The following is a 19,185-nucleotide window of genomic DNA, read 5'->3' on the forward strand; positions in this document are numbered from 1 at the left end:
AAGTACAACATCCCTTCCTGATCAAAACTCTTCAAAGTGTAGGGATAGAGGGCGCATACCTCAATATCATCAAAGCCATCTATGAAAAACCCACCGCAAATATCATTCTCAATGGAGAAAAACTGAAAGCTTTTCCGCTAAGGTCAGGAACACGGCAGGGATGTCCATTATCACCACTGCTATTCAACATCGTACTAGAGGTCCTAGCCTCAGCAATCAGACAACAAAAGGAAATTAAAGGCATCCAAATCGGCAAAGAAGAAGTCAAATTATCACTCTTCGCAGATGATACGATACTATATGTGGAAAACCCAAAAGACTCCACTCCAAAACTGCTAGAACTTATACAGGAATTCAGTAAAGTGTCAGGATATAAAATCAATGCACAGAAATCAGTTGCATTTCTCTACACCAACAGCAAGACAGAAGAAAGAGATATTAAGGAGTCAATCCCTTTTACAATTGCATCCAAAACCATAAGATACCTAGGAATAAACCTAACCAAAGAGACACAGAATCTATACTCAGAAAACTATAAAGTACTCATGAAAGAAATTGAGGAAGACACAAAGAAATGGAAAAATGTTCCATGCTCCTGGATTGGAAGAATAAATATTGTGAAAATGTCTATGCTACCTAAAGCAATCTACACATTTAATGCAATTCCTATCAAAGTACCATCCATCTTTTTCAAAGAAATGGAACAAATAATGCTAAAATTTATATGGAACCAGAAAAGACCTCGAATAGCCAAAGGGATATTGAAAAAGAAAGCCAACGTTGGTGGCATCACAATTCCGGACTTCAAGCTCTATTACAAAGCTGTCATCATCAAGACAGCATGGTACTGGCACAAAAACAGACACATAGATCAATGGAACAGAATAGAGAGCCCAGAAATAGACCCTCAAATCTATGGTCAACTAATCTTCGACAAAGCAGGAAAGAATGTCCAATGGAAAAAAGACAGCCTTTTCAATAAATGGTGCTGGGAAAATTGGACAGCCACATGCAGAAAAATGAAATTGGACCATTTCCTTACACCACACACAAAAATAGACTCAAAATGGATGAAGGATCTCAATGTACGAAAGGAATCCATCAAAATCCTTGAGGAGAACACGGGCAGCAACCTCTTCGACCTCTGCCGCAGCAACATCTTCCTAGGAACAACGCAAAAGGCAAGGGAAGCAAGGGAAAAAATGAACTACTGGGATTTCATCAAGATCAAAAGCTTTTGCACAGCAAAGGAAACAGTTAACAAAATCAAAAGACAACTGACAGAATGGGAGAAGATATTTGCAAACGACATATCAGATAAAGGACTAGTGTCCAGAATCTATAAAGAACTTAGCAAACTCAACACCCAAAGAACAAATAATCCAATCAAGAAATGGGCAGAGGACATGAACAGACATTTCTGCAAAGAAGACATCCAGATGGCCAACAGACACATGAAAAAGTGCTCCATATCACTCGGCATCAGGGAAATACAAATCAAAACCACAATGAGATATCACCTCACACCAGTCAGAATGGCTAAAATCAACAAATCAGGAAATGACAGATGCTGGCGAGGATGCGGAGAAAGGGGAACCCTCCTACACTGTTGGTGGGAATGCAAGCTGGTGCAGCCACTCTGGAAAACAGCATGGAGGTTCCTCAAAATGTTGAAAATAGAACTGCCCTATGACCCAGCAATTGCACTATTGGGTATTTACCCTAAAGATACAAATGTAGTGATCCAAAGGGACACATGCACCCGAATGTTTATAGCAGCAATGTCCACAATAGCCAAACTATGGAAAGAACCTAGATGTCCATCAACAGATGAATGGATCAAGAAGACGTGGTATATATACACAATGGAATACTATGCAGCCATCAAAAGAAATGAAATCTTGCCATTTGCAACAACATGGATGGAACTAGAGCGTATCATGCTTAGCGAAATAAGTCAAGCAGAGAAAGACAACTATCATATGATCTCCCTGATATGAGGAAGTGGTGATGCAACATGGAGGCTTAAGTGGGTAGAAGAAGAATAAATGAAACAAGATGGGATTGGGAGGGAGACAAACCATAAGTGACTCTTAATCTCACGAAACAAACTGAGGGTTGCCGGGGGGAGGGGGTTTGGGAGAAGGGGATGGGATTATGGACATTGGGGAGGGTATGTGATTTGGTGAATGCTGTGAAGTGTGTAAACCTGGTGATTCACAGACCTGTACCCCTGGGGATAAAAATATATGTTTATAAAAAATAAAAAATTAAAAAAAAAATAAAAAATAAAATAAAAACATACATTCTAAGTGAACCTGTCTGTAATGGTAGCATTTTCATCCATGAGTTCCAAGTGGCTTTTCTTTTTCAGTGAGACCAGATGTACAACGAAAGGGGTGGAAAAACCAGTTGTGTTCTTCATCTGAGGAGACCACAGTTGCCAATGATGTGAAAAACAAACCATTAACCTTTCTGAAGGCCCCCTTTGCTCTAACTGTGTTGCTTCCTATTCACATCAACTTGGGACTCTCAGATCTCTGCTGCTTCTAGGATTTTGAAGATGGAGGAAAGGCCTGGAGTCCATCTGGAAAGTCTGTACTGACCAGGGCAGTTTTCTCAGAGGGGGGCTAGCTCCTGGCCATATCAGAAGAATTTCAGTTCTGAGTTATTTCAGCCAAGTTATGGTTTGGTGTACAACGTATAGAACAAACACCTAGGGACTTTGGAAAGTTAGGCTTTGGACGAGACCCTGTCCTTTCTGATCTCCTGAGATTTTGATGTCAGCCTAGCCTTGTGGCAACTGGGAGGCCCCAAAGCAGCCTTTGGGTATCTAGTTATGCTTGGAAACCTAGCTATAATCAAGCAAACCAAGTGTAACTTGCACATAGACTCTAATTCATAGACCTGGGAGGGCGATTAAGGGACACTGTCAGGGGAGGAGGCCGTAGGCCTAGAATCTTCATTCTTATGGGGATGTACAGAGAGACTCTATCTACCAAGCTAGTAAAAGAATGTGCTCAAGAGTTAGGGTGAGGAACAAGGCCCGGTGAGCTTCTTATGTTGGTAAGGGGAAGTTTTGGAACAGCTATTTTGCGGTATGTTATAGATACCTTGAATAATTCACATATATGTACATCATGAGATATAGTCATCCTGACAGTAAAACATTATCCAATATGGTTGAAGTTCCTGCATTCTCTTTGATCGTATCTCCGAATTCCCCTTGAAATCCCTTGTATCGATACTACAAATGTATATATTTCTAAATTAGACATAATGTTGCTACAGTTTTTTTCTTTCACATATATGCTGTCATTCTGCATGAAGTCTTCTGTAACTTGATTTTTTTTTTTTTCATTCATTGCTACGGTTGTAGGAAACCTTCCAAGGGATACATGTAGCACTGGTTCATATTTGTTTTCATATTCATATTTGTTTTGCCAGCAGTGCTTTTCATGCAATCATCCCAGCTGTGGGGAGGAAGGGAAGCAATAGGGGGAGGCAGTTAAGGAACAGCCCAGACTGTGCACTTGGTGTCCCACAGTGGTAACTCAGTTCACCCATGGGTCAGCTGGAAGGGTGGTAGCAGGACCGAGCTAGTAAAGGAAACTAATTATAAGGCAGAAAAGCTGAATTTGCACAGAGAACCTGGAATCAACTAAATATAAATAATATTTCATGATAATAAGCCATAAAATAAAAAATAATTTATTAAATAAATTACTTAATAATTGCCTGCTTACGATTAACATTTTTTTTGAGTTAAGTATATCACTATTTCAAACAATAGACACTGTGTGTGCTCTTCAGGAAATGGCCTAATTAATTTTCCTACCTAGTTTTTCTCTCCTTTGCCTTCTCTGTCTTCCCTGGGTTTTCTGGATTCTGCCCCAGCAGATATGATTCCTGCTCTGTGCTATTCTGAAGGACTGGCTTTTGTCACCATTGGTGAAACTTAGCTGCCCCCTGACTGGACACTATAGCAAAGGCTTTGGTGATCTTTCTCGGTTAGAACAATAAAGACTTTCTTGGAATGTAATCCCAGTGGTGTCTCTTTTCTGTGTAGCCTGGAAGAATACCTGATTAGCATCCAGAACTGTGGATATCAATTTTCCTGGAAGATTCGACCACCGCTGTTCAGAGCTGCTATTGGAATACCATGTCTAAGAACTCGGAGTTTATCAATCTGTCATTTCTGTTAGATCATGAGAAGGAAATGATCCTGGGAGTCTTAAAGAGAGATGAATACTTGAAAAAAGTGGAGGACAAGAGAATAAGGTAATATATTTTTTAAAATTTTTTCTGCTTTTCTTGACTACTGTCTCTTTGAAGCAGGTTAGATCAGAAATTGGGCAACTGTGACTATGCTGGAGACAAATGTTGGTCAGTGACATTATGGGTCCCCAGCAGTAGCCCACACATCAGAGAATGTCTTGGATATTTTATCATTAGCTAGACGGGAGGATGGAATTGAGCAGATGATATGGTGCTGATGAAAATGCCGTTTGCTAATAATATCGTAATAATACCGTTTTTAGCAATTATTTGCTAATAATATAGTAAGCAGTAGTGAAGTAGAAGGCCTGCCCGTGTTTGAATACCAGCTCTGAGATGTATTGTGTGACCTTGTTCGAGTGACTCAGTTTCCCCATGCCTTAGTTCCCTCATCCCTAAAACAAGGATAATAAAATCGCCCACCTCATAGTATTGTTGCGAGGATTAAGGGAGACAATACACGTGTAGTGCCTGGTACGTAAGTTCACAATTATTTATTTATAATGCCTTTCTCAGGTCAGTCTTTCTGAGAATTCCTTCCCACCATAGCTGAGAGCAGAAGGGGATCTGGAGAGATGAAAACTCATTTTATCCCATCCATAACCTGAATTCTTAAAAAAATAAGTCTCTGTGTGAGTAATGTTGAATAGAATGGGCCCAGTTGAGTTTCCCATCCGTTGTAGGCAAGGCTGATATTTAGCTGGATTCCGAGGCATGACCTCACCTGTGTTTCAGCTCACAGCCATTCTGATTGGTTGCACCACCTCTTCCGAACGGTGCGAGCATTGTTCTGATTGGCTGTCACACCCACTGGGATGGGTTGCTGCTTGGGATGGGTTGCTGCTTGCGCTGGGTTGCTTGTTAAATATATTTGGCTATTCCATCTCACCTCTGACGAGAGGAGCAGAAATAAATAGAGTTCCCTTCTCAGTGACTACCAGCTGTGCAGCAGGTAGCTTCTGTGTCTTACATGTCTCCCAAAACTGTGATCATTTTGACCACAACGCTGTGAAACTGGAAATCAACCATAAGGAAAATTCCACAAACGTAAGGAAACATAAGGAAAAGGCCATTTCCACAAACATAAGGAAAAGACCACAAAAAGTTTAAGTGTATTGTATTTCATTTTTTATTGAGGAGAAAACTTGTCATATGGTTATCTTCTTATGTTGTAAATATATTCAATGTGCCTAAAGGAACTAGGATCCTAGAATTGGAAATACACTGAAATATTCTCGATTGATGCTTACTTCATAGTTAAGAGCCCAAAACTTTTATTTCCATCCTTCATAAGAATTCAAGCAATCTTAAAGGAATAAAGGCTTGGATGAAAATTATTGTAGTTTTTCTAGGCCTGGAATTCAGGTTAAGGCAGTTAATGATTTTTAAAGATATCAGAAATGATTTTTTTTTGGCATTTGTATTCCAGTCACGAAAAGTGACTAAATTTCCTAATGTGCTGCAAAAAGTTATATTGTTTATGGGAGGTGAGGTACTAGCTGGTAACTGATGACATGCCCGGGGGAATTAAAAATCACTCTACTCAGGAGAACACAATTTTAATAGCCGCAGCCTCAGAAACACCGAAGTACAATGAATACGAATTTCTTCAGAATGTTTGCTTCTATCATTCCCAATAACTTTCCCTAATAATCTGTTACACTCTTTTTCCCCTTTCCTGTTTCTTCTGTTGTCCTTTTTCCTTATTCTCCGTAAAGAAATTTAGTGGACTGTGTAACATACAACAGAGCTATTGAGGATGAAGTTGTTGATTTCCTGGTTTTTCAAACTTATTTGACGAAAGCAAAAGAAAGGCTCTGATAGACCCAAGTGATACCTTTATAGAAAATAGATTTTTTAAAGCTGCTGTATGTTCTTCTCATCGTTAAAAAAAATAGTGGCTAATATTTTATTGAGGGTTTTTTTTTCCCTGCACCAACTGTATTAAATATGTTATCTCTTTTTGTTCTCAGCTATCAACATATGAGCCCAGGCCAGATGACTTGGGTTCTGTCACTCTAAACAGTTTTGTATATTGAGAAGCCACACCAAAGTGAGTGGTGTGGTGTTTTGAGTACATGCTGTTGAATCACAAGCCACGTTTGTTGATTCACATCTCAGTCACACTGTGAAGTCTTTGTGTCAGTTTAGATAGATTGTTTCCATGGATAAATCTAGTTCCCTCATTTGACAAAACAGAAATAATAGCATTAGGCACCTCATAAGATTGTTGTAGGGATTAAATAAACTAATACTATCAAGGGCTTGGAAGAATGCTGGCATACAGCAAGTACTTAATAATTGCTGGCTAGAATCATCGGCCCTATTGTTGGTATGTGTTGTGGTGAACACTAGCAGTGCTCTACTGAGCTCCACTCAGGTCCCTTGTGGGTCTGTGCTCTCTTCTCCCAGTTTTCACATGTTTACTGCTAAGGATGGTATCTAGTACCTTCTTTAGAGGACTACCCTTGGGGGACTAGTGGTGGTGGTAGGGCTAGAGAGCCACAAGTACCAGGCAAACTGGAGTTTCTGTCCCTGCTGGGCAGCCCCAAGCCAATGGCTGACAGCCTTTGCCATGGAGCTTCTGTCCCACAGTTTCCGCTGGAATCATGCTGAGATGGGACTTCCCCTAAAGACCAGACCCTCACTTAGCCCCTCCCCCCTTTTCTCTCCTGCCTCCGCCCTTTCCTTCTGTGGTCCTCTTAAGGGTACTCCATAAGTCGCTTGCACACAAATCTACATTCCAGAGTTAGCTTTTGGAAAAGCCAACCAAGAAGTTTGCCAGACCAAACAGGGATCTTAATTACTGTTGTGGTGATTGTTTTTACCGTGTTTTATAGAAGTGTAGGTTGATATTTTGTCAGTGTCCAGAGGAAGTGCAATTAATTATGAATAAAAAACTGAAGGAATGGTTTTCACAGAAGAGCTAATGCTTGAGCTTGGCCTTGAAATGTGAAAAAGATTTGACATTGGCAATTACCTGTCAACTGTGTTTTAGCTGTTTACCATGAACCACAAAACTGCCTTCAGAATCTGCTAATGAGTTTCAGAAGGAAATGGAAGACCAAGAAAAGTTTTAAGAATTAGGATGATTACAGAGAAGTAAGTGATACGGAAAGTAAGTCAACAAGACTTTGGAAAGCAGTGAATTTATTGTTTCTTTGTGTGTTTATTCATTGCAGTAGGTTATTCTTAAAATAGAAACATAGAGAAATGTCAAAATTGTGTTGAATCAGTGCTTTAGGCCCGATGCCTGGCTGTGTACTACAGCCCACGTAGCCCCAAAGTGTGGCATTAATTAAAATGAGATTGGTCTCTGGGTGTTCCTGAAGGTGCTCTGCACCCAGAAGGCACATGGCAAGCCTGATAATTACCTCCAGGCATGAACTATAGTCTGGAAAGAGGTGTCTACCTACTAACAGAGCATTTTAGGTTCACCCAAAAGGCTCCAATATATTTATTTTCCTTCAGAACAAGCAGGAAGAAATGGTAGGAGATATCTAGACCCAGGTTTCAGCTATTACAGACTGAGAGTATTTTAAATGTTCTCTGTGAAGAACAAATTACTTTGCTTTAATGATGGCTTTCATGCAGTGAAAAAAGAGGAAGGAGGTGATGCCAATAAAATCGAGCTACCAACAGTGAATGCAAATGGAAAAAAAAATAGAGTTTGGAAGCACAGAAAGATCTTTGTTGATCATTTTGTACCTTAGATTTTTCTAAGTTTGGAAGAGCTCACCCTAACATAAAAGAAGACATGGTTCATAGTATCTTCTCCTAAAACAAACAAACAAAAAATCTTACTAACAAAATATTACTCTACCTGATCTTCCACGCCTAAAAACAAACATTGTTAAATGTCTACTTTGTGACTTCGCCTGACTAAGAAATCTTCAGTTTATAATTTTAGCAGTTCATTTGGGCTTTACTCTTACCGAGAAGATGTCATTTCCATTTGGCCACAGTACATGAAAACTTATCTGGACTTAATGTTCTCTTTGGCTCCTACTCTTGGGCTTGTCTCAGTAATGAACTCTGCTGGTCTGACAGCATACATTTCTCTTTTCTTCCTCCCTACACAAATTTCAATTTTCTTCACCTCCAGCAGTGGATTTTTAAACATTAATTAATCATCCTTTGACTAATAGTCCTCAAACAGCTGTCATTGGTTTAGATGTAGACATAAGGCCAACGGTGACCCACTCAAACATATAGCCCAGGTTTCTGGAAGGTTCTCTTTCCCACTGTACATATTCAATGAAACGTGTTATCGCAGTTGCTGTTGAGGATGAAAGTCAGCACAATGACGAAGCTGAGCCAAAACAATGGCAGAGAATTGTTGCCAACATCCTGGTGTCCTAGAACCTGCTATACCGCTGGGCTTCTTCTCTAAGCACTATACTATATTTCCATCTTACTTATAGTGATGTCAGTCTGATTTTCTGTTACATGTAGCCCAAGGCATCCTATGATCTGTGATTCAGAAGTAATCAACATTTGCTGAGAACTTTCTGTAGGCCAAATGTGTATTTATTATTGGGGTAATAAAGGTGAGCAGAGGAGGAGCCTGGGTGGCTCACTTGGTTAAGTGTCTGCCTTCTGATCTCAGGGTCCTGAATGGGTACCTGGGCCCAGCTAAGGATGTGCCCATGGTTACAGCTGCCCCTTCTGAAAGCCCAGCCCAGCAGGTGTAGCTGTCTCTAGCCACTGCCTGAGCCCAAAGCACCTGCTGTTCCTGGGAGCTGAGGTCAACATGGCCTGTGAGGACTCTTCTCCAGCGCCCGCCCTCCCCGAGGCTCTGCTGTCTCTCCATTCCTGTCTCTGTGAGGTTGGACCTCCCAGCTTCACAGAGCACTCCCCTGGTTACACACACACACACACGCGTGCGCGCACGCGTGCACGTACACACTGGCATGGAAACAGGACTGCCCTTGGTGCCTTGGAAACATCCTCCACCGTTGCCTGCTTCTCTCTCTCCCCATCCCCCACTCTTGCACGCATAGTATCTCTCTTTCTCTCTCCAATAAATAAATGAAATATTGAAGAAAAATAAAGGTGAGCAGAGACACAATATTAATGTTCGTTGGACCCAGAAACCTAAAGAAGTTTGCAGACATGAATCAGGCTTTATCCATGGTATAGACCAGAAGTCAGTAAAATTTTTCTGTAATGGGCCAGATAGTAAATACCTTAGGTGCTACCGGGTATATGTTCTATGTGATGATTGCTTCAGTCTGCATTTGTAGTCTGAAAGCAGCAATAAACAACGTGTAAACAAATGGGTATGGGCCACGAAACTATATTTACTAAAACAGGTGGTGGGCTGGATTTGGCTCAAGGGCATAATTTGTTCACCTCTCCTGTTGAAAATACCACCTTGTAGATTTTAGCCTTGTGAATAGCATATACACCTGAAAGCCCCGATAAACCACCTTCGTTGAGCCACAGGACATTTCTAGTCTAAGAGATAAGATGGAGTTGGACTGGAACCCACCAGCTATCAGAGATAGAACTCTGGCTTCTGTCTGTGAGGTTAGATGGTCTCACAGGGTCCTGCCATTATGGTCCTGCCATAACTACCAAGGGGTGATTATGCCTTACTCAGTCTCTCATGGCTCATGCTGGAACAGCGGAAATGCATTTCATTGCCTCTCTAGAAGAACCGTACAGTGCATCCGGAGGTGGGGAAAGTTCCAAGAACTAGCAGAAGGGTCTGCAGAATTGTTAGGGACAGTTTACAAATTCATTTTCCAGACAAGATAAGAATTATTAATATCCCATTTTACAGATGGATAAACTGAAGTACCACGTTAAATAACTCATCCCAGTTTGCACAGCTAGTAAGTGGCCCTGCTCTGGTGTGTAGCCCCACCGGCTGGTTGCAGAGCTCACATGCCCCTCTTAGGTCAATTTTAACTTCTAGGGGGATGTATCTGACCCTTCAGGAGGTCAGGGGAAAAAGGGAATGATAAACTCTTCACTGCCAGCCAGCCTCACACCAGAGAAGGGATTACTCATTCTCAAGTGATCCTCATTTAATTCCCATGTCATCTGTATGATTCTGATAGCTGTAGCAACTGAAACTTAATTTGCCTAATAATTTCTCCTAAATAATTTGCCAAACTGGTAAACATCAGCAGTGAGAGTCTCCTGTCCCACGTTGAATCTCTTTCCTCTATGTCGTGACGTTTACGCCATCAGGGCACCTCTTCCGACCCTGTTAGAAGTCCCCCCATCGCCTTCCTCTTGGAGAAATGGAACAAAACAGAAAACATTCCTTCAGCCTGGTGTTGATAGGTAGTTCTGACCTATAAGCTGCGTAACATTATCCAGAGTTGCTCTGACATTTACTGAAGCATCACTTTTACACAGTGAAAACTGACAGGAGTTCTTCGTGCTGTTCTAGTCTTTAGGCTGACTGAAATCCAAGTGCAAGTGTGTTATGTTTTGTTCCACACAGCTGGCTCTGCTGAGACCATGAAACAAGCCAGAGCTTAGTGTCGTCAGGAGACCCCCGATCCCAGCCTGGAAACTGCCATTACGGCTTTATTTTTATGTGGTTGATCCCACCATTTTAGAACAGAATAGGGAAGGAAAGAGAAGGGAGAAACGGAAGGGCAAAGCGTATTCAAATTGGCTATTTGGAGTCCCGCGGATAAGCTAAATATTCAGTTCAGATGGATTTGAAGTGATTTCAAGAGTTACACATTCAGCCTGGAAGTTAGAGTGACCAGTAAGTACCAAGCAATAATATCCTTTTATACTCTACAAATGTTTGATCTGTGGGGCTGTTTGTTTTTCCGAATCTTATCACTACCACTAAGAACAAAATTAGTTTGACCTTCTGAAAACTCTAAAGGCTCACTGTCTCCATAAAACACCAGGAGAACTACTAGAGTGGACTTCTGGTTTGGTAAACATTTTGTTTCAATCCTAATGGGATTGCCACAAAGCTTCTTAGTGGATTAACAGAAACTCCCAGCATGAACATACTGGCTCCCTCATAAAACCCAAACTCTTTCTGAGTCACAGAGAAATGAAAAAAGAAAATCCAGTTCTGCTTTAAATGAATTTAAGACCTTAGAGCTTTTATTACTGGAGAACTTAAGAATTTCCATATATACACCTATATAGGGGAATGAACTTAAATTTGGGTTCTATAGCTCTTTCTTCCAAGTAGTTGTTACTTGGAGGGCTCACCCTGGGAAAGGGCCACACATACCTCTATTTGGGGACATGCCCAACATTGGATTATCCAAATAAATAAATATACTTGCCAGACCATATTGTTTTTTGTTTGAAATAATAGGGTCACTGTAGTCATAAGTAAAGTTGTCACTTATGTAGAATGTGTGTGTTCTCTCTTTCGTCTTTGACCTCTCTCCAAATTCCCCTTTCAAGTACGCTTTTCCCTTCCTTGCCTGCTGCTCTAGCCATGATTGGCAGAGAGGACATGCCTCCCAGGCAAGCACGGGTTAATTGACACTCACATCCAAGAACTACCATTCTTTTTTTACTGGAAGTTGAAGAAATAAAGACCCATAAAGCCCATGCTGTTCTTGAGGGAGGATGTTGGGGCTGGGAGGGTGAGTGAGAGCACTTGTCCTCCAAAGGTAGTCAGTTCAGCAGGGAAGTTCTACTTAAGCAAATACCTACTATATTCTTGGGAAAATAGGCATTTGATTTCTAAGGAAATAATACAAATGAAAACTTCACTAGCAAAAATATCACGTCTGACATTTTAGATTTTAAGCACATGACCATTTTATTATATCAAGAGTTTATATGAATGTTTATATGTTAATAGGAATTAGGGTTTAATTGATTTAAATCTGTAATATTAGGTTGATATGCATTGACTAATTTTTCTTTTTTTTTTTTTTTTTTTTTTGAGATTTATTTATTTACGGGGAGCCTGGGTGTCTCAGTCAGTTGGGTGCCTGCCTTCAGCTCAGGTCATGATCTCAGGGTCCTGGGATCCAGTCCCATGTTGGGCTCCCTACTCAGCGGGGAGCCTGCTTCTCCTTTCCCTCTCCCTGTCACTCCCCTGCTTGTACTCACTTGCGTGCGCTCGCTCGCTCTCTCTCTCTCTCTCTCTGTGTCAAATAAAATAAATAAATAATCTTTAAAAGAAAAGAAAAAGATTTATTTATTTATTTTAGAGAGTGCTTCAGAAGGGGGGGAAGGGCAGAGGGAGAGAGAGAAGCAAACTCTCTGCTGAGCGCACGGAGCCCATCGCAGGCCTCAATCCCAGGACCCTGAAATCAGGACCTGAGCCCAAGCTGAGTCCGTCCCTTCACCGACTGAGCTACCTAGACAGCCCACATTTACTAATTTTTCTAATCATTCTTTCACTGCAGAGAAATTAAGCATAATTCATAAACACTCCATGCAAATGTCAAAAATGAATGAAACTTCTCTATAGTACAGGATTTTTCAAAAATGTTTAAACTCACTAGGATCTGTAAATAGCATCAGTGTCTACAATATATTTTATATCATAAATCTTCAATCCAATGAAATATTTAATATTTTCTTGTACATTTTCACTATAGAAGTGAATATCTTCATTATAGAAAATTAGCAAATACATGGGACTTAAACTTTAAAAACTCACACTCTTCCCAGAGACAATTTCCGGTTGTTGAATTTCTTTTCTGTCACATGACTGTACTTAGCTGCAAGGGAGCTTGAATATGTCACTGGGAAATGTATTCTTCTGCGTGACCATGTAAGCAACTCACATTTCGGGTTATTATTAGTATAAAAGAATAGAAGGAATATTGGGAAACAACTAGCAATCTGAAAAAAATGGGTATAATTAAGAACTATTAATTAGATTTGTTTATTGCTTAACACAGATTTCATCTTCCTTTTCATGGACTCTGAAAGCAATTGTCAGAGGTGAATTTCAGTGAAACAAACATCATGATATCTCTTACTGCAATTAAATGTAATAAAGTCAACTTTGGTTTAAAAAAATAACACATAAAGAAAATAATATTTGTATTCATCCTCGGTGAATTTTGAAGAAATGGTGGCTTGACATCGCTTATACTATGTACTGCTACTGATAACCAGGAAAATTGTTGGAAGTGGTTTGTATGTAATCACCTGCAGTTATGAAAATATGAGTTCCCATAAGTACCACCTAAAGAGGTAAAATGGGAACAATTAAGTACTGACAATTGTCTTTGCTGAGCATGTAAGTCCTTCCTTGCTGCATTTAAAATAATTTAGTTTACCCAAATTCAATTTATAGATATTTTAGAATAAATGTCAATTCTGTGTTCGTCAAAATTAAAACTAGTGTGTGCCCATATTCAGTAGCAGAAGCAGTTTTCAAGAATTTTTCAAAGGGCAGCATGTTCTCTTTAAGTTATCTTTCTTTACATATGAATGCCCAATTTCCTCCCATCAAGATAATCCTCGCAATGTTAGAGCAGTAATGTTGAAAAGCCCTGTAATTTGTCTGTTTTTTTTCTTTTTTGCTATGCTGATTCTGTCTTTACCCCTTCTTTTTCTGAGTGATTTGCCACATTGATAACAGAACTTTCTGAAGTTCTGGTACCAAAGGTATCTGGTACCAAAGGTATACTTTGGGTTTCAGATGAACAAAACACATCTTTGTTCCTCATGGGGCCAGGAAATTAAGATAATCATTATTAATAGTTATCCCAAGGTATTCCCAGACTTGGTTTGGTCATTAAATATGAGATCCGTTTCTGCTCTGATTTTCAGACTATAGCTAATAAGCGGTTGTTTGTCTGTTTACATGGCTTTGTGAGATCTCCTGGTGTATTCCTGTGAGCTGAGTGTTTTATTACCAGGAAGTGCTTGGCGTCATCTGCAGACATGAAGGTTCCACAATGCCCTCAATCATTGCGACAATTTTCTAAACTCATTAAATTGGCACAATTCCCAAGGTTTCTTTGTCTAGACAAGTGTTGTTTCAATCCTGTTCACTACTTTCTCTGAAGCGGCTTTCTATCTAGACTGAACTTGTCCCCATTTCTCAGATGGTCTTGATTCTTTTTAATGGTCCTTGATTTGAAAGCTAATCAAAAGCTAGATAAAGTTTATGAGGACCAGAGGGGTGTTTGTTGAAGAACAGCCCCACTGGGGAATGTTTGACTTTGTGATAAGAGGCTACTTGGACAGATGGCTTTTGGTGGGAGAGGTCAGACAGAAGCAACCCTTCATGTTTACTGAGGTTTAACTCTGAGTGTGCTTTTTAGCACACTTTGCACAACTAGGAAAGAAATAGCATTTGTTACGTTCAGTGTCCTTTCTGAGCAAAAAATATGTTAACAGAATAAGAATCAAGAGGAATCTGGGGGGGAGAGTATAGATCTTGAAATCTAAAATGACGGACCTGAATCCTGATGGTGACACTTACATACCCTGCGGCCCACAGCAAGTTTCCTACCTGAGATTTCATTTTCTTATGCTAAAATGGAAATCATAATGTCTTTCTCATAGGATGTTGCCATTGCTTAATGACATGATGTTAAAACGGAGTGTTTATGGTTATCTTGGCTGTGTTCTGCTGTTTAGGTTTTAAAAATAGGTTCTGCACACGGAAGTGACAATCAAAATGAAAAAAATGTGTTTTTTTTTTTAATCATTACAGAAAGGAGATCTGATCGCCCCTGGATTTTTCCTTAAGTTATTATGAGCTAGCCCCAATCTAGCACTAATGGCATTGCCTCTGGATGCAAATGGAAGATGGGAATGCTAGGAGCTCTGCAGTCCTTGGCATCAGGCTGCAGTGACGTTATTTTGCTTATTTTACGTATATTACATATATTATTTCAGTAATTTTTGTCTCACTGTTTCTGGTTTGACAATATTTCTCATCAGTCACTGTGGTTTTGCTCTCTTAAAGGGATATCAGGCTCTAGTTCTAGAGAAGGAATAGCATGCAGGCCTTGCAGCAGAACCCAATAGCTACATTTTTGTAAGTGGACAGTACTGAGAAGACCTAATATTTAATGAGTTGTTATTATTATATTTGTTGGAAAATGGTTTTGGCAGTGGGTGACAGAGACATGTTATAATAACAGCTTAAGTAAGATGGAAATACATTGCTCTTTCTAGAAAAGCCTGGGTTATTTGGTAGCTTCATGATACTGTTCTTGTGACTCCATTATAAAACGGGTCTGGGCACCTTGTCTTTTTTTGTTGTTTCATTGCCTTGATGGCTTAGCTCATAAACCAAGATGGCTCACTCCTCTGTTCTCATCCCAGCCTCTGGGAGGAAAGAGGGGTTCAAGGGAAAGGGATAGCCCTTTCCCATTAGGGTCTTGACCTAGAGATTGCCTATATCATTTCTGATCACATCCTATCCACTAATATTTAGTCTCATGACAAAACTGAACTGCAAGGGATACTGGGAAATGTAGTCTTCATTCTGCGTGGGCACGAGTATAGCTAGACATGCCACTAATACAGAAGAGGAGAACAGGGGCTCCTGGGTGGCTCAGTGGGTTAAGCCTCTGTCTTCGGCTCGGGTCATGATCCTGGGATCGAGCCCCATACCAGGCTCTCTGTTTAGCAGGGAGCCTGTTTCCCCTCTCTCTCTGCCTGCCTCTCTGCCTACTTGTGATCTCTGTCTGTCGAATAAATAAATAAAATCTTTAAAAAAAAAAAGAAAAAAGAAGAGGTGAACAGCTATGGAGAGACACCTACCAGAACTGCCTATTTCATACTCATGACACGTCAAGCTGGGCTTAGCACTTTACGTTCACAATCTTCTTTAATGCACACAACAACCTTACAAGATTGTAGCTATTATGATTCTTTTCTACAGGAGTATTTTGAGACACTGAGAGGCTAAGTAATTTTCTTAAAGTCTCAGAGATAAAAAACAACAAGGTCAGGATTTGAACCCAGGTGGTCTGCCTTCAGAGCCTTATGCTCTGGGCCATGATACAGTCCATGCTTGTTTGTTACCTCTCTTGGGCCTTGATGTGCTCTGCTAGATGAGATGGGGGATTGTTGAAGGCATCAAGGAATCAAAGATGCTTTATGAATTGTTATTAATAGCTTCCTCTTCCCAGCAGCTAATTGCTTCCATTCCAAAATTTCTATCTTCTTTGGTGCAAAATAATGTGCAGTACAATTGAGTCTAGACAGGGTAACAAAAGAAAAAGAATGCCACACAAATGTGGCAGGAATTTTAATGAAAGCAATTCCCAATTTGAAAGGAGTATGTCTATGCATAGATGCTATGCTATGTCTATGCTATGCTACCAGGATATAGCAGTGAAAAGATTGAGTACAGCTGACTTCGTTCATCTCTTCAGTCTTTAAGATTTCAGTTAGGTATGGGTCATCAATTTGCATGTTAATATCAGCACATCTGTGTAGCAACAAGGAAATCTAAGGAATAAAAGGATGTTTCAAAACGCAAGAGCATCCTGAATTCATCTCACATAAAGAATTGGTGTTAGCTGGTATTAAATGTCTTCAACTTTTTTGTGTGTGTGTTGTTAGTCACCATACAGTACATCATTAGTTTTTGCCGTAGTGTTCCATGATTCATTGTATAACACCCAGTGCTCCATGCAGTATGTGCCCTCCTTAATACCCATCACCGGGCTCTTATTTTTATTTTTCATCAGTTTTTAACAGTTGATTTGGGGCCATATTTACCTATACTACCCTTTTCCATCCATCTCCCGTACTCTTCGCTTCTCTCCAGACAAGAACAAATAGAGTAATTGGTTAGATTGTTGATATCGGCAAGAATCACAGTGGTTTTGCTTTCTGAACAACAGTGTAGGAATGAAGTTAAGGAAGATAGAGAAAGTTCTGGAAGTCCTTAACGAGTAATTGAGAACATTCTGTAGTTTTCTCAGGCATGGATTTCTTTTTCAGAGTGTGTCTGATCTCAGTTTTAGCCAATTTTAATTTGACTTTATTCTCAACAGACCCAACATTGTACATTTTTCTCTTCTCAAATTTCCTTTTAATAATGATGGCTTCATATTGTAAAACCTTTGTAATTTACAGAACACCCTACCACACTTTATTGCCTCTGACTCCTATAAACACCCTTGGAGGAAGATATAAAAGGAAACATTATCTTTATTTTGAGTTTTCCTTCCTTCCTTTTACTCTTTATTGCGTTTTTCCCCACCTTCCTTCCCTCCCTCTTCCTCTTCCTTCCGATGCTTACTAACATCTGCTTCTGCCTTCTTTTATTCATTCAACCAAATGGTGTCTGCTAAGTTCTGGGCCCTAGGTTACGTGCTGTAATGTGCATAGCTAAACACACCAGAAACAGTCTTGCCCTCACAGAGATTACAGAGGAATTGGCAAGACAAACACTAAACCAGCAAAAGCAGCCAAATAAATGTACAATGAAAAATTACAGTAAGTAAAAATTACAGTAAGTGCCAGAAGGAAAAAAAAAAAAAAACAAAACATGGTTCTGTGAATGAGAGTAAGACGGGAATCTGCCGAAGTTTGGTGGTCAGAGAAAACCTCTCTGGGGAAGCAGCAGTAAAAGTAGAACAAAATGACATACGGAACTCAGATGAAGAACCAACCAGATGCAGGACGAGGCTGGACTTACCCATGAGTGCTCAGTGATGCTACAGGAACAGCCCTAAAGTCTTTGTGGCTTAAAACCATGAAGGTTTGGGGTGCCTGGGTGGCTCAGTGGGTTAAGTTTCTGCCTTCGGCTCAAGTTATGATCTCAGGATCCTGGGGTAGAGCCCCGCGTCGGGCTCTCTGCTCAGCAGGGGACCTGCTTCCCCCTCTGTCTGCCTCTCTGCCTACTTGTGATCTCTCTATCTCTGTCAGATAAATAAATAAAATCTTAGAAAAGAAAAGAAAACATGGAAAAAAAAAAAAAAACCTTGGAGGTTTTTTTCTCATCTGTGCTCCCTGTCCATAACAAAATGGCTGAGGACTCTCTTTCACAGCCTCCTCAGACCAGGACTCAGGCTCACAGAGTAGACAGTATTTGGGACTTTGTCATCTTCCATGAAAAGTAGACGGAATGTGGTAAAGCAAGCACTTGCTCTTAAACATTTTACTTGGAATCCCATCCCACATGTCAGGGACCAGTGCTAGTCACAGGAATCAGGTCCAGAGGGCAGGGCTATGCCATCTTTCTCCTTCCCCTTTCCTAGCTTCCCTTGCAGCTAGCGGTATCTGATCAGCAGAACCTGAGGAGAAGTCTGATGGGGCTGGGGGAATGCCATGTCAATTTTCATGTTCTTGTTAAGAGACAGGTATTATAGAGGGCACGGATTGCATGGGGCACTGGGTGTGGTGAAAAAATAATACTGTTATGCTGAAAATAAATAAATTTAATTAAAAAAAAAAGAGGTATCGCTGACACAGCTTGCCCCTTCCGCCAGTCTTAAACACAGATAATGTCTGGGAGCTGGCTGGCCATTTTGCATAAGAATGAGAAGCCACCACTTGAAGATAGGGAACCTTCAGGATGAAAGGATCCTGAGTCCCTTAGTGACCTGATTTGTAGCTGACCTAATGCAAGAACAACTGCTTGATTCTGGATATCTTGTTATGGGACCAAAAAAATGAAGTTGATTTTTAAGCTTGTTGCTTGGAACCAGAAGCATTTCTAGCCTGTGTAGGTGCGGGAGATGAATAGATATTGTGCTTGAAGCCCAGAGAGTCACCTTCCTCAGATACGTTTCTCAGACTGCGTCGGTCAAGGCAGGAACCAAGTCCAGGGAAGGCCTACCCTGCTTTGTTAGTAAGCAGAGGGTTAGTAAAGCAGAAGGAGAAGACATCTCCTGTCCTATTCCTCTCTCCAGGTTCCCTAGGTTCCCCTTCTCCTTGATACCAATTCTCCACTTACATACTTTCTTTCCTTTTCAACCTTTTTCCTCTTGAGTGTCTGAAAATGGCTCTGTTCATTTCACG

The 19,185-nt window shown here is 40.5% G+C and overlaps 1 protein-coding gene across 7 annotated transcripts in view; it reads left to right on the top strand.

Annotated features, from left to right (window-relative positions):
* The window catches only part of SYTL5 (synaptotagmin like 5), a 147,592-nt gene that overhangs the window by 27,109 nt on the left and 101,298 nt on the right, over positions 1-19,185 (top strand). For all 7 annotated transcript variants that reach the window (XM_059157187.1, XM_059157186.1, XM_059157191.1 and 4 more), the window contains one exon: positions 4,070-4,281. In XM_059157187.1, the coding sequence (XP_059013170.1) occupies positions 4,163-4,281 (119 nt within the window). In that variant the 5' untranslated portion in view covers positions 4,070-4,162. The remainder of the gene's footprint in view (positions 1-4,069; positions 4,282-19,185) is intronic.

Source organism: Mustela lutreola, chromosome X (assembly GCF_030435805.1).
Source record: "Mustela lutreola isolate mMusLut2 chromosome X, mMusLut2.pri, whole genome shotgun sequence".
Classification (NCBI taxonomy): Eukaryota; Metazoa; Chordata; class Mammalia; order Carnivora; family Mustelidae; genus Mustela; species Mustela lutreola.